Genomic DNA, 20636 nt, shown 5'->3' with positions numbered 1-20636 from the left:
GTCTGACCTGCGATGAGATCAAAGATGATGACTGAATGTTCAGACTCTGCACACTTGTTTGCTTTCGTCACTCTTTGTTCACCGGGAATGTGACGTTTCCAAGAGAAGCAGCGCAACTATATACACGGCTGAGTGTGTGGACTGAGAGAAATCGTTCAGAATTGGTATCTGTAAAAGCTTCATTAGAATTTATCACCATTTAAACACCATGTGTGCCGCATCAGTATGTTAGCAGGAGAAGTATGCAAACCACAGACAGTATAAACTGTCGACGTAGCTTTAGCTGGCCTTAAAAGATACTTTCCTAAGGATTTTATGGGCTCAGGCAGTCATTTCATTACTTGGGGGTCTTACTGGCTTGTCAATCACAAGTTGTTAGCCAGCGAGCGTGCAGCTTCACAATCACATTGAACCCTTGTTCGTCACATGCAGTTTCAAAAGACCAAGTTGGCAACACTGAAAACTTTCAACTCATAACAAGACTCCACGCTGTCTATGTCACTTTATGCCACCCACACACCAAACTGCTTGCTAGCATTTATGCAGTCTTACAACTACTTAGTTGTGGTTATAGTATGATGGAAGATAATCTGCATCCATGAATTCAGAAAGCCCAGACTCCCCCCCCCCCCCCCCTCAGTTTCAGTCATTGAAATCAGAATCTGTAAGTCTATAACTTGACTCCTTTTTTTTTTTCGTATATGTCCCGCGTCTAACAAGGTACTTTCGGCTACTACCTCATTTGTCCAGAGGTCGCCACAGCAGATGGATGTACGTGTTTGATTTTGCACTGACTTTATGGCCTTCCTGATACAACGCAGCTCTATTAGGGTTGTATCTCTTTGTCTGTAGCTATAGTCAGACATTGGTCTGTTATACAAAAATCAGTTAGCAGAACTTGGTGCTACAAATCCTGAATGCAGAATGGAAACATTTTGATATGCCGTTAGACTTGGGATGTTTTAGTTTTACTTCCATATTAGGGCTGCTTTGTTTTTTGTTTTTGTTTGTTTTATTTCCTACAGGGTATGCAAAGATATGCTTATGCTGAACAGCCACTTTCTGGCACCACATGGTCAAAGTTTACAAACCTTGCAAAGGTCATAGGATATCTGATACTGATACTGAACAATGGACTGATCTAATTAGTTTTCCTCTGTCTTGAGTACCAGTTGCTAGCAGGAGAGCCAGCTATGTCTAGACAATGTTTTTGTTTCTGGTGTTCACTTATTTTCTTCCTATATCAGCCCTGATGTATCAGTATTGTCTGAGTGACATCACCTATCATTCAGGAGAAGTCTGCAGCAGCTACCTGTGTCTTAATGGCGAGCAAAAATAGATTTGATCATTGGTATACTGAAGTTTTATCTTTATTTTTTTTTTATTCTGATCAGTACTAGTTTTGTTCCTTCTACTTGATCAGTAGAAATTAAAACCATAATTTATGTTAATCAAGAATAAAAGCAAATTGCCAACAAAATACAGGTTCTAGCTTCTCGGATGTGACTATATGCTAGTTAGTAATCTGATTGCTTTTGGGTATTGGAAAGTGAAAAGTCAGGTTCGCCTTTCAGGAATGGTGATTCCTTCTTGCTGTCTACGCCCAATACAATCATTCTTGTATAGAGACAATAACATGCTGATGATAACTTATTATCACGTTGTTTTTCTGAATACCCACTCAAGAATAGATGCTTTTGTGCTGATAGGAGTTTCAAGTGATTAGATGCTTCTAAATGATTAGAAGTATAATTAAAAGAACAATTTTGGATGTAGTGTTGTTCATATATTCTCTCTAATATCCCCATCTTGGGGGGATAACTGGGGATAACTTTCAGTGTTCCATGTTATGGCATAAGACTGAGCGTGTTTCAGGTTGTCTGAGCAGTAGACAGTGGCCGGCTGGAGTAAATTCATTCTGAAGCTGATTTTCATTTGTCAAAGCCTCCGTACACCCACGGAAGTGTTTGCAGTTACTTGGCTGATTAGACTTGTTCTTTGGACTGTGTGGGTGTCCACAGATCATCTTTGACGGACATTTCCTCGACTGTCTTGAGCTATTTGTGTCGCACCTGTTAGGCTGAGACAGCTTTGCTCTCTTTTCAGGATTTCATCAATCTCCGTTTACGTCAGTCTTTGTCAGCATTCTGTTCTGTTTGACCTCAGCATTGCTGGTATTTTGAGTCATTTATCCTACTGGCTAACAAGGTCTTTGTCCTCGGTAATCAAAGAAATGCATCTAGATGAAAGCACCGATAGAATATTCACTATAAAAACAACAGCATGCACTGTTAAAAGCTTTTACCTAGAGAAACAGTACTGTCGGTGTATTGGCACCACTTTGGTAAATGTTTAATGTGTGTAGTGCATGAAAACATACTGTAGGTTTAAATGGACTTGGAGTCATGTCTTGTATCATGAGTGAAGGAGTGAACCAGAGTGGAATAATGGCCCTGCGGCTCGGGATCAGTGGAGAGGGCGATAGCATGAATGGAAATTAACATCTCTTTTGTTCTGAAGCCCTGAAACATGTTTGCATAAGTGGAGGCTGACGTTTAAATCCCCGGTGTGCAGAGAGAGACTGTGGGGTATTGATTTGGATGAACACTGTGCATTATGCGGTAAATCCATGTTTTAATGTCGATATGTTGTAACACAACAAACTTTTAGAGCAAAATGAGGTCAAACTGGCTTTTAGCTTTTATTGAGAGTAAGAATTTAAAAGCAATTCATGATACTCCACAATCATTGTATTGATATGGAGACCTTGATAACTGGATTTAACCTGGTCTTTTACTGTGTAGGGCTGTCTGTTCTTCACACTCACTGGACATGACCTGCTCCTGTATTATGAGAACAGAGTTATGGTAACCAGTAATTGATATTTTCATGAAATTTTGTCCTTCAACCTTCAGGTTGCTATCATTGCTGCTGGACTTGACGCAAAAAGAAAGGATAAAAAAAATCGATGTGGGGTAGAGTCCCCAGCCCAAACTAGGGCTATGCGATATGACCAAAGTCTCATATCCCGATATAAGACATCTATTGTCCCGATAACGATATAAATCACAAAAATGTAACATTTTCTGTAAATTCTGTGAATCTCGGGCAGCTCGACTTGCAGGAAGTGTTTCCAGCTGCGCGTCATGTAGCTGGAGTTGAGTGTTTTAACAGATGCATGAAACTATACATTTTTAGACATAAGTTGTAACGGCCGCGTTTTCTTTGAGTATTTATTACACGGCGTGCTGCGGGGAAAAGCCTGTTCTAACGTTTATTTTTTAGCACCTGGTGGCTCTTTTTTACTTCTCATCCGTAAATAATCTGCTCTTTCACGTGATTCAGTTTATTTTGAAAAGTCTCAACAGGATCTTGAGCTTTATTGTGAAAAGTTTATGTGGAACATAAACAAGCAGACACGCGAGGGTGTTACCGTCGCTGTTGCTAACCACAACGCATAAAAACAGGTGCTTGTCTGTCAGTAGTGTGGTTATATAAAATATAAGAGAAAGAACTTTAAGAAATTAATATAGCCACTACAGTGACCATCAAAAGGATGAAAAAATATTGCCGTAAACAGTTTATTTTGCGACACCACGAAACAAACGATAGCGTAAAATGAAACGATAGATGTTTTTATATCATCATCCGATATATATCGTTATATCGAACAGCCCTAGCCCAAACTATATTTAGTCATGAATGTATCCTGACCTGTTCGAGGGTTTTGAAGGCAGATAATCATTTGAGAATAGAATAGAATTCAACTTTATTGTCATTGCACATGCACAGGTACAGGACAACGAAATGCAGTTTGCATCCATCCAGAAGTGCTTTAGCCGTGATATAGATATTAGAATATATATTAGCAATAATATAGATATGTAAGTATATTACAGAAATGGGTCTATTATGGTATGGTATAATGTACACGGTATGAAGTATGTTATGAAGTGTGAGTGTAGTGAGTACAAGCTATGAACAGGATATAAATATGGAATAAAAAACTATACAGAAATCTGAGATATACAGCTATACAGAAATGGGAACTATGCAAGTTATAAACAGTTGTAGGATTTAAAAATGATCGTATGTACAGAATGATTATTTACACAGAACTATACAGTTGTGCAGTTAAGATAAGTGAGATATGTGGATAATTTCTACAGAGGCTATATAAAGTGCTAGTGGTTGTGAGTGATGGTTCAGTCCATGTTATTGCGTGCGTGTGCGTGCGTGCGCGCTCGCGCGTGTTCGCATCCAGTCCAGTCCACGAGTTTAACGTGGGTCAGATGTCAGGAGGCAGAGTTCAGGAGTCTGACAGCTGTGGGGAAGAAGCTGTTCCGGTACCTGGTGGTCTTAGTCCGGAGGCTCCTGTAGCGCCTCCCAGAGGGCAGGAGGGTGAAGAATCTATGTGATGGGTGACTGGGGTCTTTGATGATTTTCCCAGCCCTTTTCAGACACTGCTTCCTGTAGATGTCCTTTATGGCAGGAAGTGGTGCTCCGGCGATGCGCTGGGCAGTTTTCACGACCCTCTGCAACGCCTTCCGGTCCGAGGCAGAGTAGTTCCCGTACCAGACTGTTATACAGTTGGTCAGGATGCTCTCGATGGTGCAGCGATAGAAGTTCACCAGGATGTCTGAGGACAGGTGGTTCTTCCTCAGTCCTCAAGAAGAAGAGGCGCTGGTGAGCCTTCTTGACCAGCTTGGAGCAGTTGGTCGTCCAGGTGAGATCCTCGGAGATGTGGACTCCCAGGAACTTGAAGCTGCTCACACGCTCCACAGCCGTCCCCTTAATGTGGACGGGTGGATGTGGGTCAGCATTCCTCCTGTAGTCCACGATGAGCTCCTTGGTCTTCTCGATGTTAAGCAGCAGGTTGTTTCTGTCGCACCACTCAGCCAGACGATCCACCTCCTCCCTGTAGGCGGCCTCATCGTTGTCACTGATGAGGCCAGGGGGGGCAGACAGGATTTGAAGTGTGTTAGGACCAGCTGCTCTAAGCACTTAGTGATGATGGGGGTGAGTGCTACTGGGCGGTAGTCATTGAGGCAAGATGGGTTGGAGTTTTTGGGTATCGGGACGATGGAGGTGGATTTGAAGCAGGCCGGTACCACAGCGTGGGCCAAGGACAGATTGAATATGTCTGTGAGCACTCCTGCAAGCTCCCCAGAACACGCTCTGAGAACACGCCCGGGGATGCCATCAGGACCTGCAGCCTTGTGGACATTGATCCTGCTCAGCACCGCTCCTACATCGGTGGGGGAGAGAGTCAGAGGTTGGTGGTCTGGCGTCATGTCTGTTGTGGTTGTGGGGTTCCCTCGCTCAAAACGAGCATAAAAGTTGTTGAGCTCGTTGAGGAAGGAGACATCAGAGGATGCGGGGGAGGGTTTGGTGGTCCTGTAGTCTGTAATGGTCTGGAGTCCTTGCCACATGCGTCGGGGGTTGGAGTTGGAGAAGTGTTCTTCTACCTTCTTTTTGTAATGGTGTTTGGCTTTTTTGATGCCCTTCTTTAGATTAGCCCTGGCTGTACTGTAGGCGTGTGCATCTCCTGACCTAAAGGCAGTGTTGCGGACCTTCAGGAGGAGACGAACATCACGGTTCATCCAAGGCTTCTGGTTGGGGTACATGGTGATCGGTGATTTGAGATTTGAAAAATAAGAAAAAGTCTGTTGCTTGGATTGTGAGGTTTCCAAACTTTACTATTTCAGCAGCAATACCCATGGCATGTTACGGAGCACCTGTTCCCAGAATCCAAACTGCTGCACCTCAGTTTGAAATATGAAACTTCTCAGCGGCCCACACAAACCTTTATTCACAAATCTGACCATCACACTGGCCTCGTGAGCTTTCTTTGTGTTTTCGGCTGTTCATTTTGATATTCTGCTGATTTGCGTTTTGTGGGTTGATTTAAATTTGAAAGCTGTGCTTGAATTGCGTGACAGTTCCTTCCCACTATCAACACGAAAATGAAAACTGTTCAGGATCAAACGGTTGAGTAAGAATGACAGTTGATAAATCCTGTGGCTTTGTTTCCCTGGTTCTGTTTTTAATTGTAAACGTATGATGGCAACTCTGACTAAACTTTACATCAGAAATCTTTATCATACATTTGTCTGTTGTAAATCACTTCTTTGGCCCAACTTTACTATCTTCCGCAGCCCACTGTGTGACCATGAGCTGCTCTCTGAGACTTTTTTTATGTATATTTTCTGTATTTACCAGAAAGTTGTGTGTTTACCTTGGTTGCATTTGATGTTACTAATAAACAGTAACATGGAGCGAGCTTTCTCTGTTAAGTGTTGTCAGTTGTTCGTGCTCGCAGCTACAGAGTGAGTACTTTAATATCTGCTAATGAAGTACTGAATAAATTGCACACTGAATGACTAAATCCTTTTGTGAGCATGTTATGGTCACAGTTAGCAGCAGGTACTGTTACTCATGTACATTTTTTAAAAAATTAAATTAAAACGACAAGGTAATAACTGAGTCATGCAGAAACTGTCAATACTGACAGGTTGTTCAAATGTCTTTTTTTCCTGAACTCATGAGAGCAGATCTTATTCCTCTTTTAGAGGAACTAGAGCCGTGTCCATTCAGAGAGAGCGTAACCCATGTTTATTTACAGATTTCCCCTAAATGCATCACATGTAGGCAATCAGAGTCACTAAAGTAGTGCTTTTGTAGTTAAAAAATGAAGTTAAATGATCTCTGTTGCCCAGTCTTTGGCATTTTTCTAGTGTGTTTTATTCACAAACGAACCAGACGAAACTTGTGTTATTCATTCCTCAATTTCCCTCTACGTGGTTTCCATGCAGGTTTCCCCAGGCACAGGAGTATGCTCCTGCCTGCCTGGGCCTGTTGTCTCTCATCCCTCCAGTGATGGCAGAGGAGGCCAGTGGGGAGTGACAGATGCCCTTGGGAGACAGGCTTCACGGTCAAAGTCCCTTCCTATCAGCTCCACCTGATTTTCTTGACTTTTAGTTGAATTCTGTTTTTAATTTCACAAAATCCACTCTAGAAAGACAGGGTTTTTAAGCAATAAGTGTCTAGATATAATCTAACTGTGCCACATACTTGTAACCAAATCTCCCCCCCCACTCCCCGAATCATGCAGCTATACACTCTGGTGGAAAGCCACTTTTGTGTAGTAGATGTCATGATACTTTGCCAATTATCTGTCCTCCACAGAGAGAAGCAAGTATAGGGATGGACAGGCAAGGTCAGCGGTACACCGTTTAGCTGACCATAGATACCGGATTAGACATTGTGCCTGCAGCCTGGCTGTCATCCTGCTGCGCAAACTGTGTCATCTCTCAAAGACAATTTCCCTAATGTATTCTATCTGACAGATGACCCATCTTTGTGATAGCACTTATTCGCCCGCAAAAATAGGGACTTCAGCTAGCATGAAGGCATGCTCCTTATGAAATGGCATTGCCTTTAGGGTACTTACACCCCATATACCCATGTCACTGTATCACAGATATGTCATTTTTCACAAAGTATGTGGCTGATGTCTGTGTGCGTGTGGATCAGGTGTCTTATCTTTGGAGGTTAAACAAAGGCCTAATTAAACATGCAAATAATAAATTCAATTCTTTATTCTATTCTTTATTCTACTTTTTCAAACCCTCAGTGAGATCTTTTTATGAGGATTTGAGATGCAGGTACTTCAAATACAACCTTGGAAACCAGCCTGTAACGTGTGTTAGAGAAAAGTAATTCAGCAGCTGGTGTATTGCTGCTGTTAGTTCTTTGTGTTTTCTTCATTTACTGAAGCTTTAATATGTCAAATGTCTACCATGGAAGGAGCTTCCTCCATTAAGTGTCATCAGTTGTCTTTCATGCTTCCAGCTACAGAGTGAGTTCTTTAATAGCTCTAATGAAGTGCGGAATTACTTGTGGATTGGCACTATGACTAAATAACTTTGTGAACATGCTAAACAATTAGCAGCAGGTGGAACAAGTTAAAATTCAAAAGCAAAATTTTTCAGAAACACAGATCTTACTCTTGTAGAGGACCTAGAGCCCTGCCTGTAACCCATGTTTATACAGCTGTCATTTATAGATGTAACCTAAATACATTGCATGCAGACAATTATTAAGTTATTGTTTGGAAAAAGAGGACCGCTGGAAGGACGTATTTGCTGCGTGCATGTGTTTTAGTGCAGAATCAAGAACTGTTCATGCAGATAAGGTGTGAATGATATAATCTGTCACACGAAACCAGAAACAATAAATCAAATGAAATCTTTGTTAGAACTTTTTGGCCTGCTCTCATTTATTGATAGCATTACAAAGGCATGTTCAAGGGGTAAGACTTGGTTTAGCCTCATCTGCATGTAAAATGTTTTGCATGTCAGATTGTTGTTGTTGTTGTTGTTGTTGTTGCTGATGGCTGATTTCAGGCTCTGTGCATCTGGTTACCACCATGTCACCATAATGACAAAAGTATTTGCTGGTATATCTTGAAACACAAATGTGCTTGAGTTGAAATCCCATTCTTAATCATAGGGTTCAATGTGATGTGGGCCCACCCTTTGCAGCTAAAACTGCTTCAACTCATTTTGACCATTCATACAGAGGTTCCACTCCAAGCTCGCTCATCCATGTCTTTATAGACATTGCTTTATGCACTGGTCATGCTGGACCATCCCCAAACTTTTTCAACAAATTTGGGAGCTTGAAATTGTCCAACATGTCTTGATGTGCTTAAGCATTATTTCACTGGTACTAAGGGAGCAAGCCCAACTCCTAAAAAACATAACTCCATGCTATAATCCCCCCCACCCCCCAAACTTCTCACTTGGCAGAATGCAGTCAGACAAGTACCGTTCTCCTGGTAACCGCCAAACCCAGACTTGTCCCTCAGATTGCCAGACGGAGAAACGAGATTCGTCTCTCCAGAGTCTCCTTGAAGGGTGCGTGTGTAGTGTAGTCCACACAGATCCATGTGCTGATCACTATATTGCATTTACAATACTCAGACCAGCGTACTCACAAATGCTGAAATTGAAACAAACCTTTAAGAGTTTAGCACTCATTTGTTATCTTAAACTTTTGCTAAGAGGCTTTGGAATGCATCAAATGTCCTTATAAAGATGGCCAAAAATAAACATCCTCCTACACACAGAGCAGAGCAGGCAGCAGTCACTGTAGAGGAAACACTGGTAACTGAGAAGAAAAAAAGGAGAACTACTCATCTGATGAACTTCAAACAATGTGCTTTACCTGCAAAGTTTGAATACAATGAACACCGATGGACAAACAAAGACTGGTGTTCAGTTTTTTCACACAAGTCTTGTTTTGGGTTCCACCTGTTATTTAAGTGACACAATGAACAGATTTAAAACTTTTATTTCAGGGACTTTTATTTGCTTGGGTAAAATTAGTCTTGAATCATAGAGTTGGGATAAATTGGCAATTAAGAAGGCTTTCAGTTCTATTTGAGTTTATTTTAATTAGTGTGTCTTGAAGACTTCCTTGAAGATGCAGCTCCTGGCTTTTAGCAACTGCTCGCCACCTTGTGTTTGGAAACACTGAACTCGTTCCCAAGACCCAGAGGCAAAGTAAAACTAAAGGTTTTGCTTTTCTCTTCGTTGAAGCCCTAATATTTCAGGCTGTTTTACATTAAAAAGCAGAGTGAGTTGTCTCGGGCAAAGAAGAAGCAGCAGAAGGAGAAGCTTGCCACATAAATTTCAGTGGGAAAAATTGCAGCACAATATTACGTTGCCCACTCCAGTCTAGAAGCAGTTTTGCTCCTCAGGCAGTTTATCAGTTTAGTCATTTTTCCGTTTGACTCCTTTAACCTCCCGTTTGTTTCTGCTCCGTCAAATTTCTTGACCAGTTCTGTTAAACAATTTCATTTGGAAAAAAATGGTTTAGTTCATCTTAAAGATGGAGATTTTCCATTTTTGTCACTAGTCATGACAAAAAAAAAATTAGATTGATTTCGTAATTCCCTCTTTGTACACCTCTTTTTATTAAACCTGTAGCCCTTGTGTGTGTAAACTCACACAGTAGTGGGAACAAGAAATGTGAGCTTCCCGTTTTAACCAAATGAACACAAACACTTTTGCACTTTCTGTCTTCTCTCTAAGCTACCATGTGTATAGAAATTGTCATTTGAGCTTCTTCTTCGTCGTCTTCGTCTTCATTATTCCTGCTGAACTTCAACCAGACGTCTTGCATCCATCTGTATCTGGCAGCGCGCAGTAAACTAGAGCTTTTAACGCATGTGTGAAAATCATTGACTTGCCTGTGTGCTACATATGAGGAAGGACATTATTCCTGACCCCATTCTCCTGATATTATCTGAGGCACTGGTGTGGAAAAATCCTCTATCTTTATATCCTGAAATTTGCTTCTCCACAGACAGGAAGAGCTCAGTCACTCTGTACCCTAGAGCCTAACTGACGCAACATTTGCAATACACAGACCTGTAAATTGTCAGACCCTCCTCAAACTACAAGGCTCACAAGTAGACTACTTCAGTCCAGCTGGATTTTTTCCCCTCCTTGATGCTCCGTTTATGTGCAAAGCTTGCTGGAGTGTGTTTAATGTGGAGAGGAAGCTTCATGTGTTCTCCTGCAGTGCTACTGTTGCCAGCCCTTATCTTACATGAACCATGTTTCCTTCATTGTTGCAGCTCCCTGTGTATTCTGACAACAATCAGAGGTGAATGTAGTGAAATAGCCCTGATGCTCTGTATAGAGGCCTGACAACGTAAATCAGAAAGAGATCCACTGCTATAGCCGCTGACGAGCACTGGACATTGTTAGACAGATCACACTTGACAGGTAGAAACATTGTATTACTTGGAAACAGTAGCGAGTCTCATTAAGCTCATAGTAAAGGCCTATTTAACAATCATGGTGGTTTATAATTATAATCTGTAAGGCTTCATGATTTTTGTTTTATTTAGTTATATTTTCTTTATTGAATTGAGTTTGGTTTCAGTTAGTTTCCAGAGTGGAGTTGCTCATTTTAGACTAGGTTTGGTTGGTTGTAAGCTCTCCAGCTAGTTGTGGATCTAATCTGGGGTTTTCTCCTATTTGGGTGTACATGGAAAACCTCCCAGGTGACCCTACTACCTCAACTAGCTCCTTTCGACACAGAGCAGCAGCGGCTCAATTCCAAGCTTCTCACCTTATCTCTATGGTGAATCCTAGCCATGCTACAGAGAAACCCAATTTCTGCTGCTTGTATTTTTGACCTCGGTCCCTTAGTCATCGGTCTTTTAGTCAGTCTTAGAACCATAGTTGGAATGGAGGTTAACTAGTAAATTTACATTTTGGCACGGCTCTGCTTTACGATGATAGACTGGTACAGCGCTCGCATTACTGCTCACACCACCTCGTGCTCCACCTTCATTTCACTCTTCGATCTGTTCTCAGTAGACTGTGCAAAGTTGTTTGACTTGTGTTAGCTTTACCTGCCACAGTTTACACTCAACTTTATTTTTGGCATGAGCCCCACACTACAGTGGCTAACATTGGCCTAACGCATGTGCAATCAAACAAAAAAAAAAAAAAAGGTCCATCTGTTGTGTTGACGCCTTAGGGAAATAAAGGAGCAGCCTGAGTTTTTGCATGTTTCTTCTGTTTGAACAGCAGCATCTCGTCTCACCATCTCAGACACGTCATCATTCACACATGGTAGTTAGTTTTGCATTTGATTTTAATTTTTGTGGTTGGAAAATGCATTCTAGGTGCATTATTGCAGCCTTCAGTGAGCAACACGGTATTACATGTTTCAATATGATGGTTGAAAACAAAGAAATTATATATATTTGATTTTAAAAAACAAAAAAACAAAACGGGTATGGCATTGGATTTTTATTTTAAAACTTTAATGCAAGTAAAACCACAGAAGTTTTAATTTCCCTTTTCTTTGTGGTGTGCTGTTGCACATGGTGGCTACATCGCCTGTGAAGGTTGTGGTGCTTACTGCTATGTAGAGCGATATGACCAAAAAATATTTATCACGATATACATTTGAAAATTTGCGATAACGATATAACTGACGATATAATTGACACTAGACAAAATACTTTACAACTCCACAACTTTATTAGTGCAAAAAACAACAACAACCCATCAATGTATTTTCACTTAAACAAGCAGCTGTTTTATTATGTGCATTAACGCTATATAAAAATTTAACAGTGCAAATGCAAATTCCTTGCTGACAGTTTAACCAAAAGGCATTTCCAGTGGAAATTGGCCGACATACCCTCAGCATAACCATGTATAATACCCACAAAACTTAAAAAGAGGTTATATACACACACACACACACACACACACACACACACACACACACACACACACACAAAAAAAAATACGGTAATATTATGTTGAAGCACAGTACGTATCACTCCGTGAGGCTGCTGCCTACGATAGCTGTAATGCTCCGACAATCCATCAAGCGGTGCGCGTTTTACCCATATTCTATTGCGATATTTCATTTTCTTATTGTTGCCCAACATTATACCGGTATAATCGTGAACTGTATGATAGGGCCCAGCCCTACTGCTATGAACACGAAATTGTTTCGATTGGCATAATTGAACAATAAGTGGGTGATCATTTATCCAGTGTTTCCATAACTATTTCACATTATTTATTTTAATTGAATCAGATTTCTTTGTAAATGTACTTTGTCACAATGTCTAAATGTCACTGGCTGTGGCATCTGGCATTAAAGTTGTAAACTGAGATAATGAGTCATATCTGCATAACATTTTGTGGGATCATGATGAGACTGGTTCTGTGGGTAGATGAGACCTGGGTGCACCTGTGTGCAGCAGTGTGCCCTGCTTGATGTTTCTGTACTTGTTCCACAGAACTGCAGCTTGCAGCTATATTTTGCTTAGTCTTATTTATATCAGTTTGACGGTGAACAAAGGCCCGGTTCCCTTCAGACGTACATGGATTCCTTACGTGGTTTCACTGAGGAGGGAAGAATTATTTATGGACATGCAAATAAGGCTCAGCTCTGTAACAGGATGTAGTCCTAACGTTCTGCTTATCCAAATGAAAATGTTATTTCTGTCGGGGCGTTCCCATACCAACAACAATGTTGTCTGTCTGACACATATCCTGATGATTATTTTAGATTTTGCTGTGTTGTTGTTGTTGTTGTTGTTGTTGTTGTTGTTGTTGTTGTTGTTGTTGTTTTTATTACTAAAAATAAAGTTCACCACCCCCCCAAAATAACATTTTTATACTAAATGTTTGTGTCTGTATCATAATTTAGACCTTTTTGGGGAAATAAATGCATAGTCTGATTTCATACACTGCATAAAATAACATTTTCATCATTAAAGCGGCATTTGAAAGTCATCCTTTTATTTGTAATGGGGCTGTTCCTCTTCTTTGCTCTGCCAGGTCCATAGAGAAAGTGACTGTGCTACCATTTCCTGAAACTCACTTCTCTTTCCTCATTTCCAAACCACAGACCAACAGTTTATTGTTTACCTTCAGCTCAGATGAATATGCATGTTCGGTGATGACTAATCCGGCACAGCGAAACTCATAAAAATCCACTGTATATGATGTAATCATCTAAGGCACCTCTGCCATGGTCTTAGACCCATTGGGCACATTAACAGAACAGTGTAAATGTTTATAGAGCCCATTTAGGAGGTAGATACGTGTGAATAAACCTGCTGATCCAGGTAGGGAGAGTATGCAAATCAGGCTGATAGCTGATAGTTTATCACAGTGGAGGAATAGTTATGGCAAGAGGAACAAGAAACAAGGGATACAGTCTCTGTTTTTCAACCAGAGGTAGAACTACAGACAGAGACAAAGTGGATTTCACTAATAGAGACACCTTGGCACTCCCTCTGTTGTTGCTGTGTTGGTAAAATAAAACACCTGGCTTAAACAAACTGTTTTTGATTCCTGTGTGTATTTATTTCTCAGCTTAATACCTTTAAATCCTTAACAGTTTACAGTGAGCGCTGATGTGTCTGGAAGCAGACCAGGAATTTCAGATGGATTGAAAACATTCATTTTTCCGCTTGGTCGTTCCAAATTGGAGTGCCTGAATGGAAAAACTTTCGGAAGATACGGTTTATGATTGTTTGGCTTTTTTGATTTTTTTTAAAAAATGGTTTAAAAAAAAAAAAGGCTGAGCTTACAACTTTGGCATATATAATTACTTATTGAGGTTTCTATGTGATACTTCAGGGGAGTGATGACAGTATGAATGGGTGTGCAGGATGTGTGTTAGGCTCTAGTCACACAGGCCTGGAGACTAGTTGGTGTCCAGTTGACAACAATTGGTCGTTAAAGAAAAATATGCATTTCATGACTGGTATTAATAGTTGCTTAACTATACCGTGCTCCATGGAAATTCTGCTTGCAATTGCTTTGGTTGCTAGCAGATTACCTGAGTTGCCACAGTTTGAGTGGAAGACAGCTACTTGCCTGCAACAAGTTGGAGACTCCTTTCAGAATTGCAGAAAAAAAACCTGGGCCTTCATCAATTTCAATATTTTGTTTGTTTTTTGTTCTTATTTATTCCCCCGTTTGTCCTACAGAAATGACAAATTAATCTTAATTGATCTTAATTTCCCGGGTTTTGCTTCTTTCAGCTGTTCATCACAGTGTTGAAAAATAACTTGCACAAAACATTTGGTACAACAAATAAGTAACAGCCACTGATGGAGAGAAGAGAAGTAAGAAAGTCTGAGGAGGTCCGAATAACTTGAAATAAAAGAGAACCTTTTGCGAGGCAGATAAGCCATGGCATAGAGCTGGGCGATATAAGATTTTTTTTTTCATATCACGATATGTTTTTTCATTTCAGGCGATAACGATATATATCACGATATAAGCCAAATAACTATATTTGTAAGATTTAAATGTGCCGTTGCTCACAAGTAAAATGTGAAATAATCAGCAGCTTGTTTTTATTTAAATATTTATTTCCCATAATAAGTTCAACAGGGTAGATGTACTTAAGGAACATGAGACTTTTTCAGATAAATAAAGGCAAATATTGCAAACTACACAAAAGCAGCCGCTAAAGCGTTAAAGTTTCAAAATAGAACAAACGAAACAGACTACTAAATTGTCAATTCCACTTAGAAACAAAATATTAATTCTAAAAATAAATCTTAGTTTGTTTTACAGAAGAACAGAAAAATTGACTAACTTTTGTCAATATCAAATAAACTGAGAACTAAAAGGAAATTCTCAATCTCTCCTTGTTGTATAGCTGAGCTTTTCAAACAGTTTTAACAGTTACTTTAGTCTGACAAAAGCCGAATGACGAATTAGCGCTTCCAGTCAGAGATTGAGCTGCACCGCTTTATTGTATTTCCAGACTTGCTTTCGGCACAATTTAAAGTGCGCGCTACTCTGTTTTTTGTCAGACTTGAAATAGTCGAAATACCTTCACACTACGGAACTTCTATGGCTCTTCTGTTCGACAATCTCTCCGGCATTGGAACCATCATCTGTTTTCTCTTCGGTAACCTTCGGTCACGCTCGGTAAATTTTTCTCTAGTCGGCACACTCATTTCCTCCATTACCGCTGGCTGCTTCCCAAACAAATACACATGTGCGGCACGTAACAAGTTACGTGACGTGACGCTGCGGCTGTGATTGGTTCGGCTCTGCGCTACTTAATTTGGATTGGCTGTTTTTGTTAAGAGGACAAGAGAGATGAGGCCTATCGCAATAGTTTAACTTTTCTATCGAGGAAAAGTTATTTCGCAATACATATCGTTATCATATCGCCCAACTCTACCATGGCATAATAATGCATCTTGCAGTGTAACATCACTTTAAGATGTTACACTGCAGAAAGACAGGAGGTTTAGTGAAAACTAATGTAAATACAAACTTTGTTTCCATTAAAGCTCCAAAGGTTTGAAGAGTAGTACTTGCACAGCGTGTTTTTCATTAAAGTGCATGTGTCTTTTTGTTTGGTCTCACAGTAACAGAATGGGGTGATGATGTGCGGCCGATCTCCGAGGAAGAAGCCATGGTCATCGTCAACCACCAATCAACAGGAGATGTGTGCACACTCATGATGTGCCTGCAAGACAAGGGAACGGTAAGAAAGGACAGGGATGTGTTGCTTTCTTGTCACCTCCCCTTGGGGGAAAGTGTGCAACACTGTTAAGGATGCACTGTCAACATCTTTACACAAAAAGCAGTGCGGACGTTTGGACCTGCGGGCTCTTCCTGTGAGAACAAACATCACCCTGAAAAGCCTTTTGGCTAAAATTATGTTAATTTGGAAACATAATTCTTGTCTCAATTCATCCTTAAGCATTTCACATTAATGTGGCTGTTGACTTTGTGCATCATGCCAGTTTTGAACGTTTCACCTCTGTTGTAGTAACTGAGGAAAGCGAGGACACACAGTGGTGTGCAGTGGGACACCACTTTAATAAACAAATAAATAAAAAACATGTTCTATTTATTAATTTATTTATTCATTGAAATGATTGCTGTGAGTCTGATTCGAACACAAATACAGGAGTCGGCCACTTTGAACAGCCCTTTTGATTACTGCATTAGAGAACTCCAGCTGTGAAGTGATCAAAATGACATTATATGAACACATAAAACAGCTAAAGTTGGATTTTTAAAAAAATATTGTTAAAATGAATGCTGCAGGAAGCTCATACCATACACTCATGCTGCCTGCTTAAGGCTTTCTTTGTGACTTCGTGAAATAATAATAGTAAGTAAGTTACTCCACGCTCACCTTTACCTGACATGTTTTACCGTAGCAAGCCAAAGTTGGTTTAATAGATTTATATGAGGAAAAACAAATGCCAGTTACCGGTAGTTGCAACATTTCGATTCCGCCAGGTAACAGGATATCTTCCCTTTTTTTCTCCCCTCCCTCAATGTTTTCACTTCTTTGCTTATGTTGAGGCTGCTGGCTTGTGGCAAGGTGGATGGTTAGTTTTATTTTTAGGCACTTTTCCTCTGTTAGCATCTTTAAAATGTGTTTGTTAAGTTGGGTGAAAGTGATTATAACAATAAATCTAATCTGATAGTTCAGTCATTTTTGTTGTGAATCCCCCTGCGATTTAATTTTGGAACTTTGTGTTTTAACTCGCTGTGAGGAGCTTCCATGATAACATGATTTGGTATGTGGCTGTGAGGTGCGCAGTCAACAACTGCTGCCAGAATGGCATAAATTATGGCACCAAGATGTGAACTCTCCTAACCCTGCAACTATTTACTTGTTTGTGTGTTGCCAAACAGACCAGTGGACATGCTTGAGGCTAACCAGCTGGTCACCGATCAGAACAGAGGATGCTGAAAATGAGTGGATGTTGCTTGACTTGTAAATTAGTCATCAGGAACACCCCCAATTTTACCTGTCTAGTCCGCTGCTAACGTCACAATAAAAATTGTTTTTGACCGCTACAGGAAATTTTCCCTATGAATTCTTAGTGATGTTTAGTGAATTCCAGCGTTAAGTGTTTTCAAACTACTGTTGTACTGTGTTAATAGATTCATGCTTTGAGTTTTCATAGCACTAAGGGGAATGTGTTTATTATCTCCTTGAGAAAGAGCAATAGTGATGGGAGTGTGCAGATGCTGGCTCTCTTGCATTTTTCCACACCGATCACTGTAAACATACAGGGAAGTGTAATGTCAGTGCACATGCACACCTATTCCTCCAGGAGTAATAACTAACCTCAGTCAACATGTGTTTAGTTAAATGTATGTCATGCCTGCGTTCTTATAGGACTCCTGTTAATTGGCTAGCACTATAAAAATCAATGCAGAGGGCAGTGTTGTTGTTTTCCCTTTTTTTTATTTTTTTTTTTGCCGAGAGCTGGCATTGGATCGGGGCAGCCGAGCTACACTGCACAAACATGATGACATGATTCGCCTCAACAACCGCATCCCGGCCCACTTTATCCGCTTAGCACTGAAAGGACAGTAAGCCAAAGCCACATGGGTGCAGGTCACGAGGGCAGAAATACTCAGAGGGGCAGCATCAGTTTGTGCTGTTCACGTAAACTCTGCTTATTTAATTTTTTTTGTTTTTTATTTAAATGATTATTGAATTTTTTCTTTCTTGCAGGTGGTACGAAAAATGATGTGGCTGATGGACCACGTGTTTAAATACACCAACTTTGGCCTAGTGTCCTTGATCCATGGGGACTTCTTCATTAGACAGGTAAGTAGCCCAAAATCTGGAGGTCTTACTTTTATCTTTACTTTTGACTTTAATATGTTTTTTTTTCTTTTCTTTGGTTGTTGTCAGCATTAACACAGTCTGCTTCACATTCTTAGCCTATTTTTTTTTTTTTTTTAATTGGCATATTAGCCTCAAAGCTTGCAGAAACACTTTTTTGCCAAAGGATAAAAGTCTGTTTTTCCACACTTGTCAACACCTTGTTTTCTTCCCCTGAAGTTCTGAGAGTTCAAACCACAGAGCTTTGAAGTCGCAACCCATCTCATTAAACCCCAGTTACTAGAAGCCTGTTATTTCTGCGCTGTCCACAAGTGAAGCTGCTATCCATCTGCTTGTTCCAGCTGGACAGCAGATATGTTAGCAGGCTTTCCTGCAGCCATGGTGTCCCGAGAAGGGGAAAATGTCAGCAGAGAGTGGTGTGGGAGGCCTGCTGAGCCCCTCTGGGTCAGACTGGGCTCTTTTGTTGTGGGGGCAGCTGAAGCAGAGCTCTGACAGGACTACACACACATCCTACAGGGCTCTGACTGGCCAGGGAATTCTTGGAATATCATGCAAGTTTGAGAGGTTAATTTTAGGCAAGATTTGTGCTAAACTCATTAGTGTCAGTGATACACTTACACAAAACCAAGGGGACATCTATTAGATATCAACTACAACAGCACAGCACATCTATATTGTGGCAATTTCCAAGTTTTACCAAAAAATGGGACGTGAGCATCTTGATATCACAATGATGAAAACCACGAGAGAGGACGGGCTACACAAATGCAAAAGCTTAAGTACACACAGAGAGGCAAGCGACAGCAAAGAAGGGGCAAGACAACAAAATAATCGCAAATATAAAAAGAGGTGTACATCTAGTGAATGTAGATTAGTCATGAAACATAATGTAGTGATCTGCAATAGTATTATTTAGTTGCATTATTTCTGACTAAAAATAAGCTTTTAAAAAGGTTTTTCTAAAGACAAAGCAGATTTTTCATGATAGGCATTCAGTCATGAAATTGAAGCCATATATTCATATTCATCACCCAGACTATCGTACCCCTGTGTCCCAGAGTACACAGGATGTAATAAACATTTATCGGGTTACATAAACATTTGTTGCCTTGGATGTTAGAAATCAGCACGTTTAACTTCACTGAGTAAATAAAGCCGGTGAACCTAAACGGCACTAGCTTCCAACTGGACAAAATCTCGGAGGTCATGACTTAATATTAAACAGAAGCGCTGCTGAGGGGCTGTCTGTGTTGATCCACATTTGTTTTGTTGAATGAGAAGGCTCCCACGCTCCTCACGCTTATCATGCTGTTGTTGCACTTTCTGAGCTGAGCAGAAATGCCCTGACAAGAGGGAATTAAATTTTTTAGGTCATGGAAATGCATTGCCGTGGAATTTCACATCAGCCACCGTGCCGAGGGTGAAGCAACCCGAGCCTGCTAACAGCCAGCTGGACAGGCCGTAGTAGGAAGTCTGAGCGGGCTCAGTCATTTCTGCCGCCCTCGTCTCTCTCTGAAGTCCCCTCTGGCATTCCTGCGCGTGCATTCTTGACATCCTTCCTCAGAATCTTTCACACATCCACACAGTGCAGCAAGCAGCTGCCCCGGCCACCCTGAGCATCTGCTGTCCACCCAGGCTGCCAGACGTGTCTCAGACATTGTTATGCAAAACACAATCCACCATTCCTTAAAGTAGGGGTGAGCGATATAAACGATATAAACGATATAAATTTGGCCAACGATAGAGATTTTGACTATATCGCTCTATCGCGATAGCGCATGTTGACGATGTCATCAAGCTGCGCCTGTCTTGGTCGAAAGCATCACAGCGGCTAAAACCATTATCATCTGCAAATTATGGTGGGCGACAGTCACAGCAAAGAGATGAAGCACTTTTGAAATATGGGGAAAGCCAAAAACTGTGCTTTCTCCACTTCCGTAACATCGATTCATTAGTGTTGAATTCTCTTGCAGCTGTTCTATTCCCATGTTGTTGCAGTATATTAATAACTAACCTTGTATTGTGGATGCATAATCTCAGTTGTTCTCCTGACTGAAGTTTGGCCCGTGTATAGCATCCTGCTATGTGATTGCATTTGTCCCTGACCACCAGAACCCCCCACGTTAACTTTTATCGAGTGGAAAAAGAGTTGGCGTTCATCCTCCAGCTTCACTGTGCTAATGTTATGCTAACATAGCTGTGTCGCTAGCAATCACGTAGCACAACATTATATACCAGGTAGTCCAACTTCAGTAACCCTGCAAACGCCACTGCTGTTTAGTCTTCTGTCTTCATTTATATTGGAAGTGGTAGCAGAGCTGTACGTTTTAATTCGTTTCAAAAATCTCTCAGTCAGAACATGGTATGAAATGTTTAGGTGTAAACTAGCGAGCTAACTTTCTGTTAACTTCTAACTCCGTTAAATTTAATAAATTATGTTTTCATGG

General features: G+C 40.7%; 1 protein-coding gene across 2 annotated transcripts in view; it reads left to right on the top strand.

Moving 5' to 3' along the window:
• Positions 1-20636, top strand: part of lpgat1 (lysophosphatidylglycerol acyltransferase 1) — a 64492-nt gene that overhangs the window by 10589 nt on the left and 33267 nt on the right. For both annotated transcript variants that reach the window (XR_014915134.1, XM_085432088.1), the window contains exons 3-4: positions 15956-16074; positions 18076-18171. Coding sequence is in view for 1 of the 2 variants with exons in the window: in XM_085432088.1 (XP_085288214.1) it covers positions 15956-16074; positions 18076-18171 (215 nt within the window). In the remaining variant the exon portion in view is untranslated. The remainder of the gene's footprint in view (positions 1-15955; positions 16075-18075; positions 18172-20636) is intronic.

This window comes from Copadichromis virginalis, linkage group LG15, assembly GCF_057382275.1.
Source record: "Copadichromis virginalis isolate Kocher_CV1m ecotype Utaka linkage group LG15, C_Virginalis_male_GT1.1, whole genome shotgun sequence".
Classification (NCBI taxonomy): Eukaryota; Metazoa; Chordata; class Actinopteri; order Cichliformes; family Cichlidae; genus Copadichromis; species Copadichromis virginalis.
Note: the sequence above shows the minus strand (reverse complement) of the source record. Positions and strands in the feature narration are given on the sequence as shown.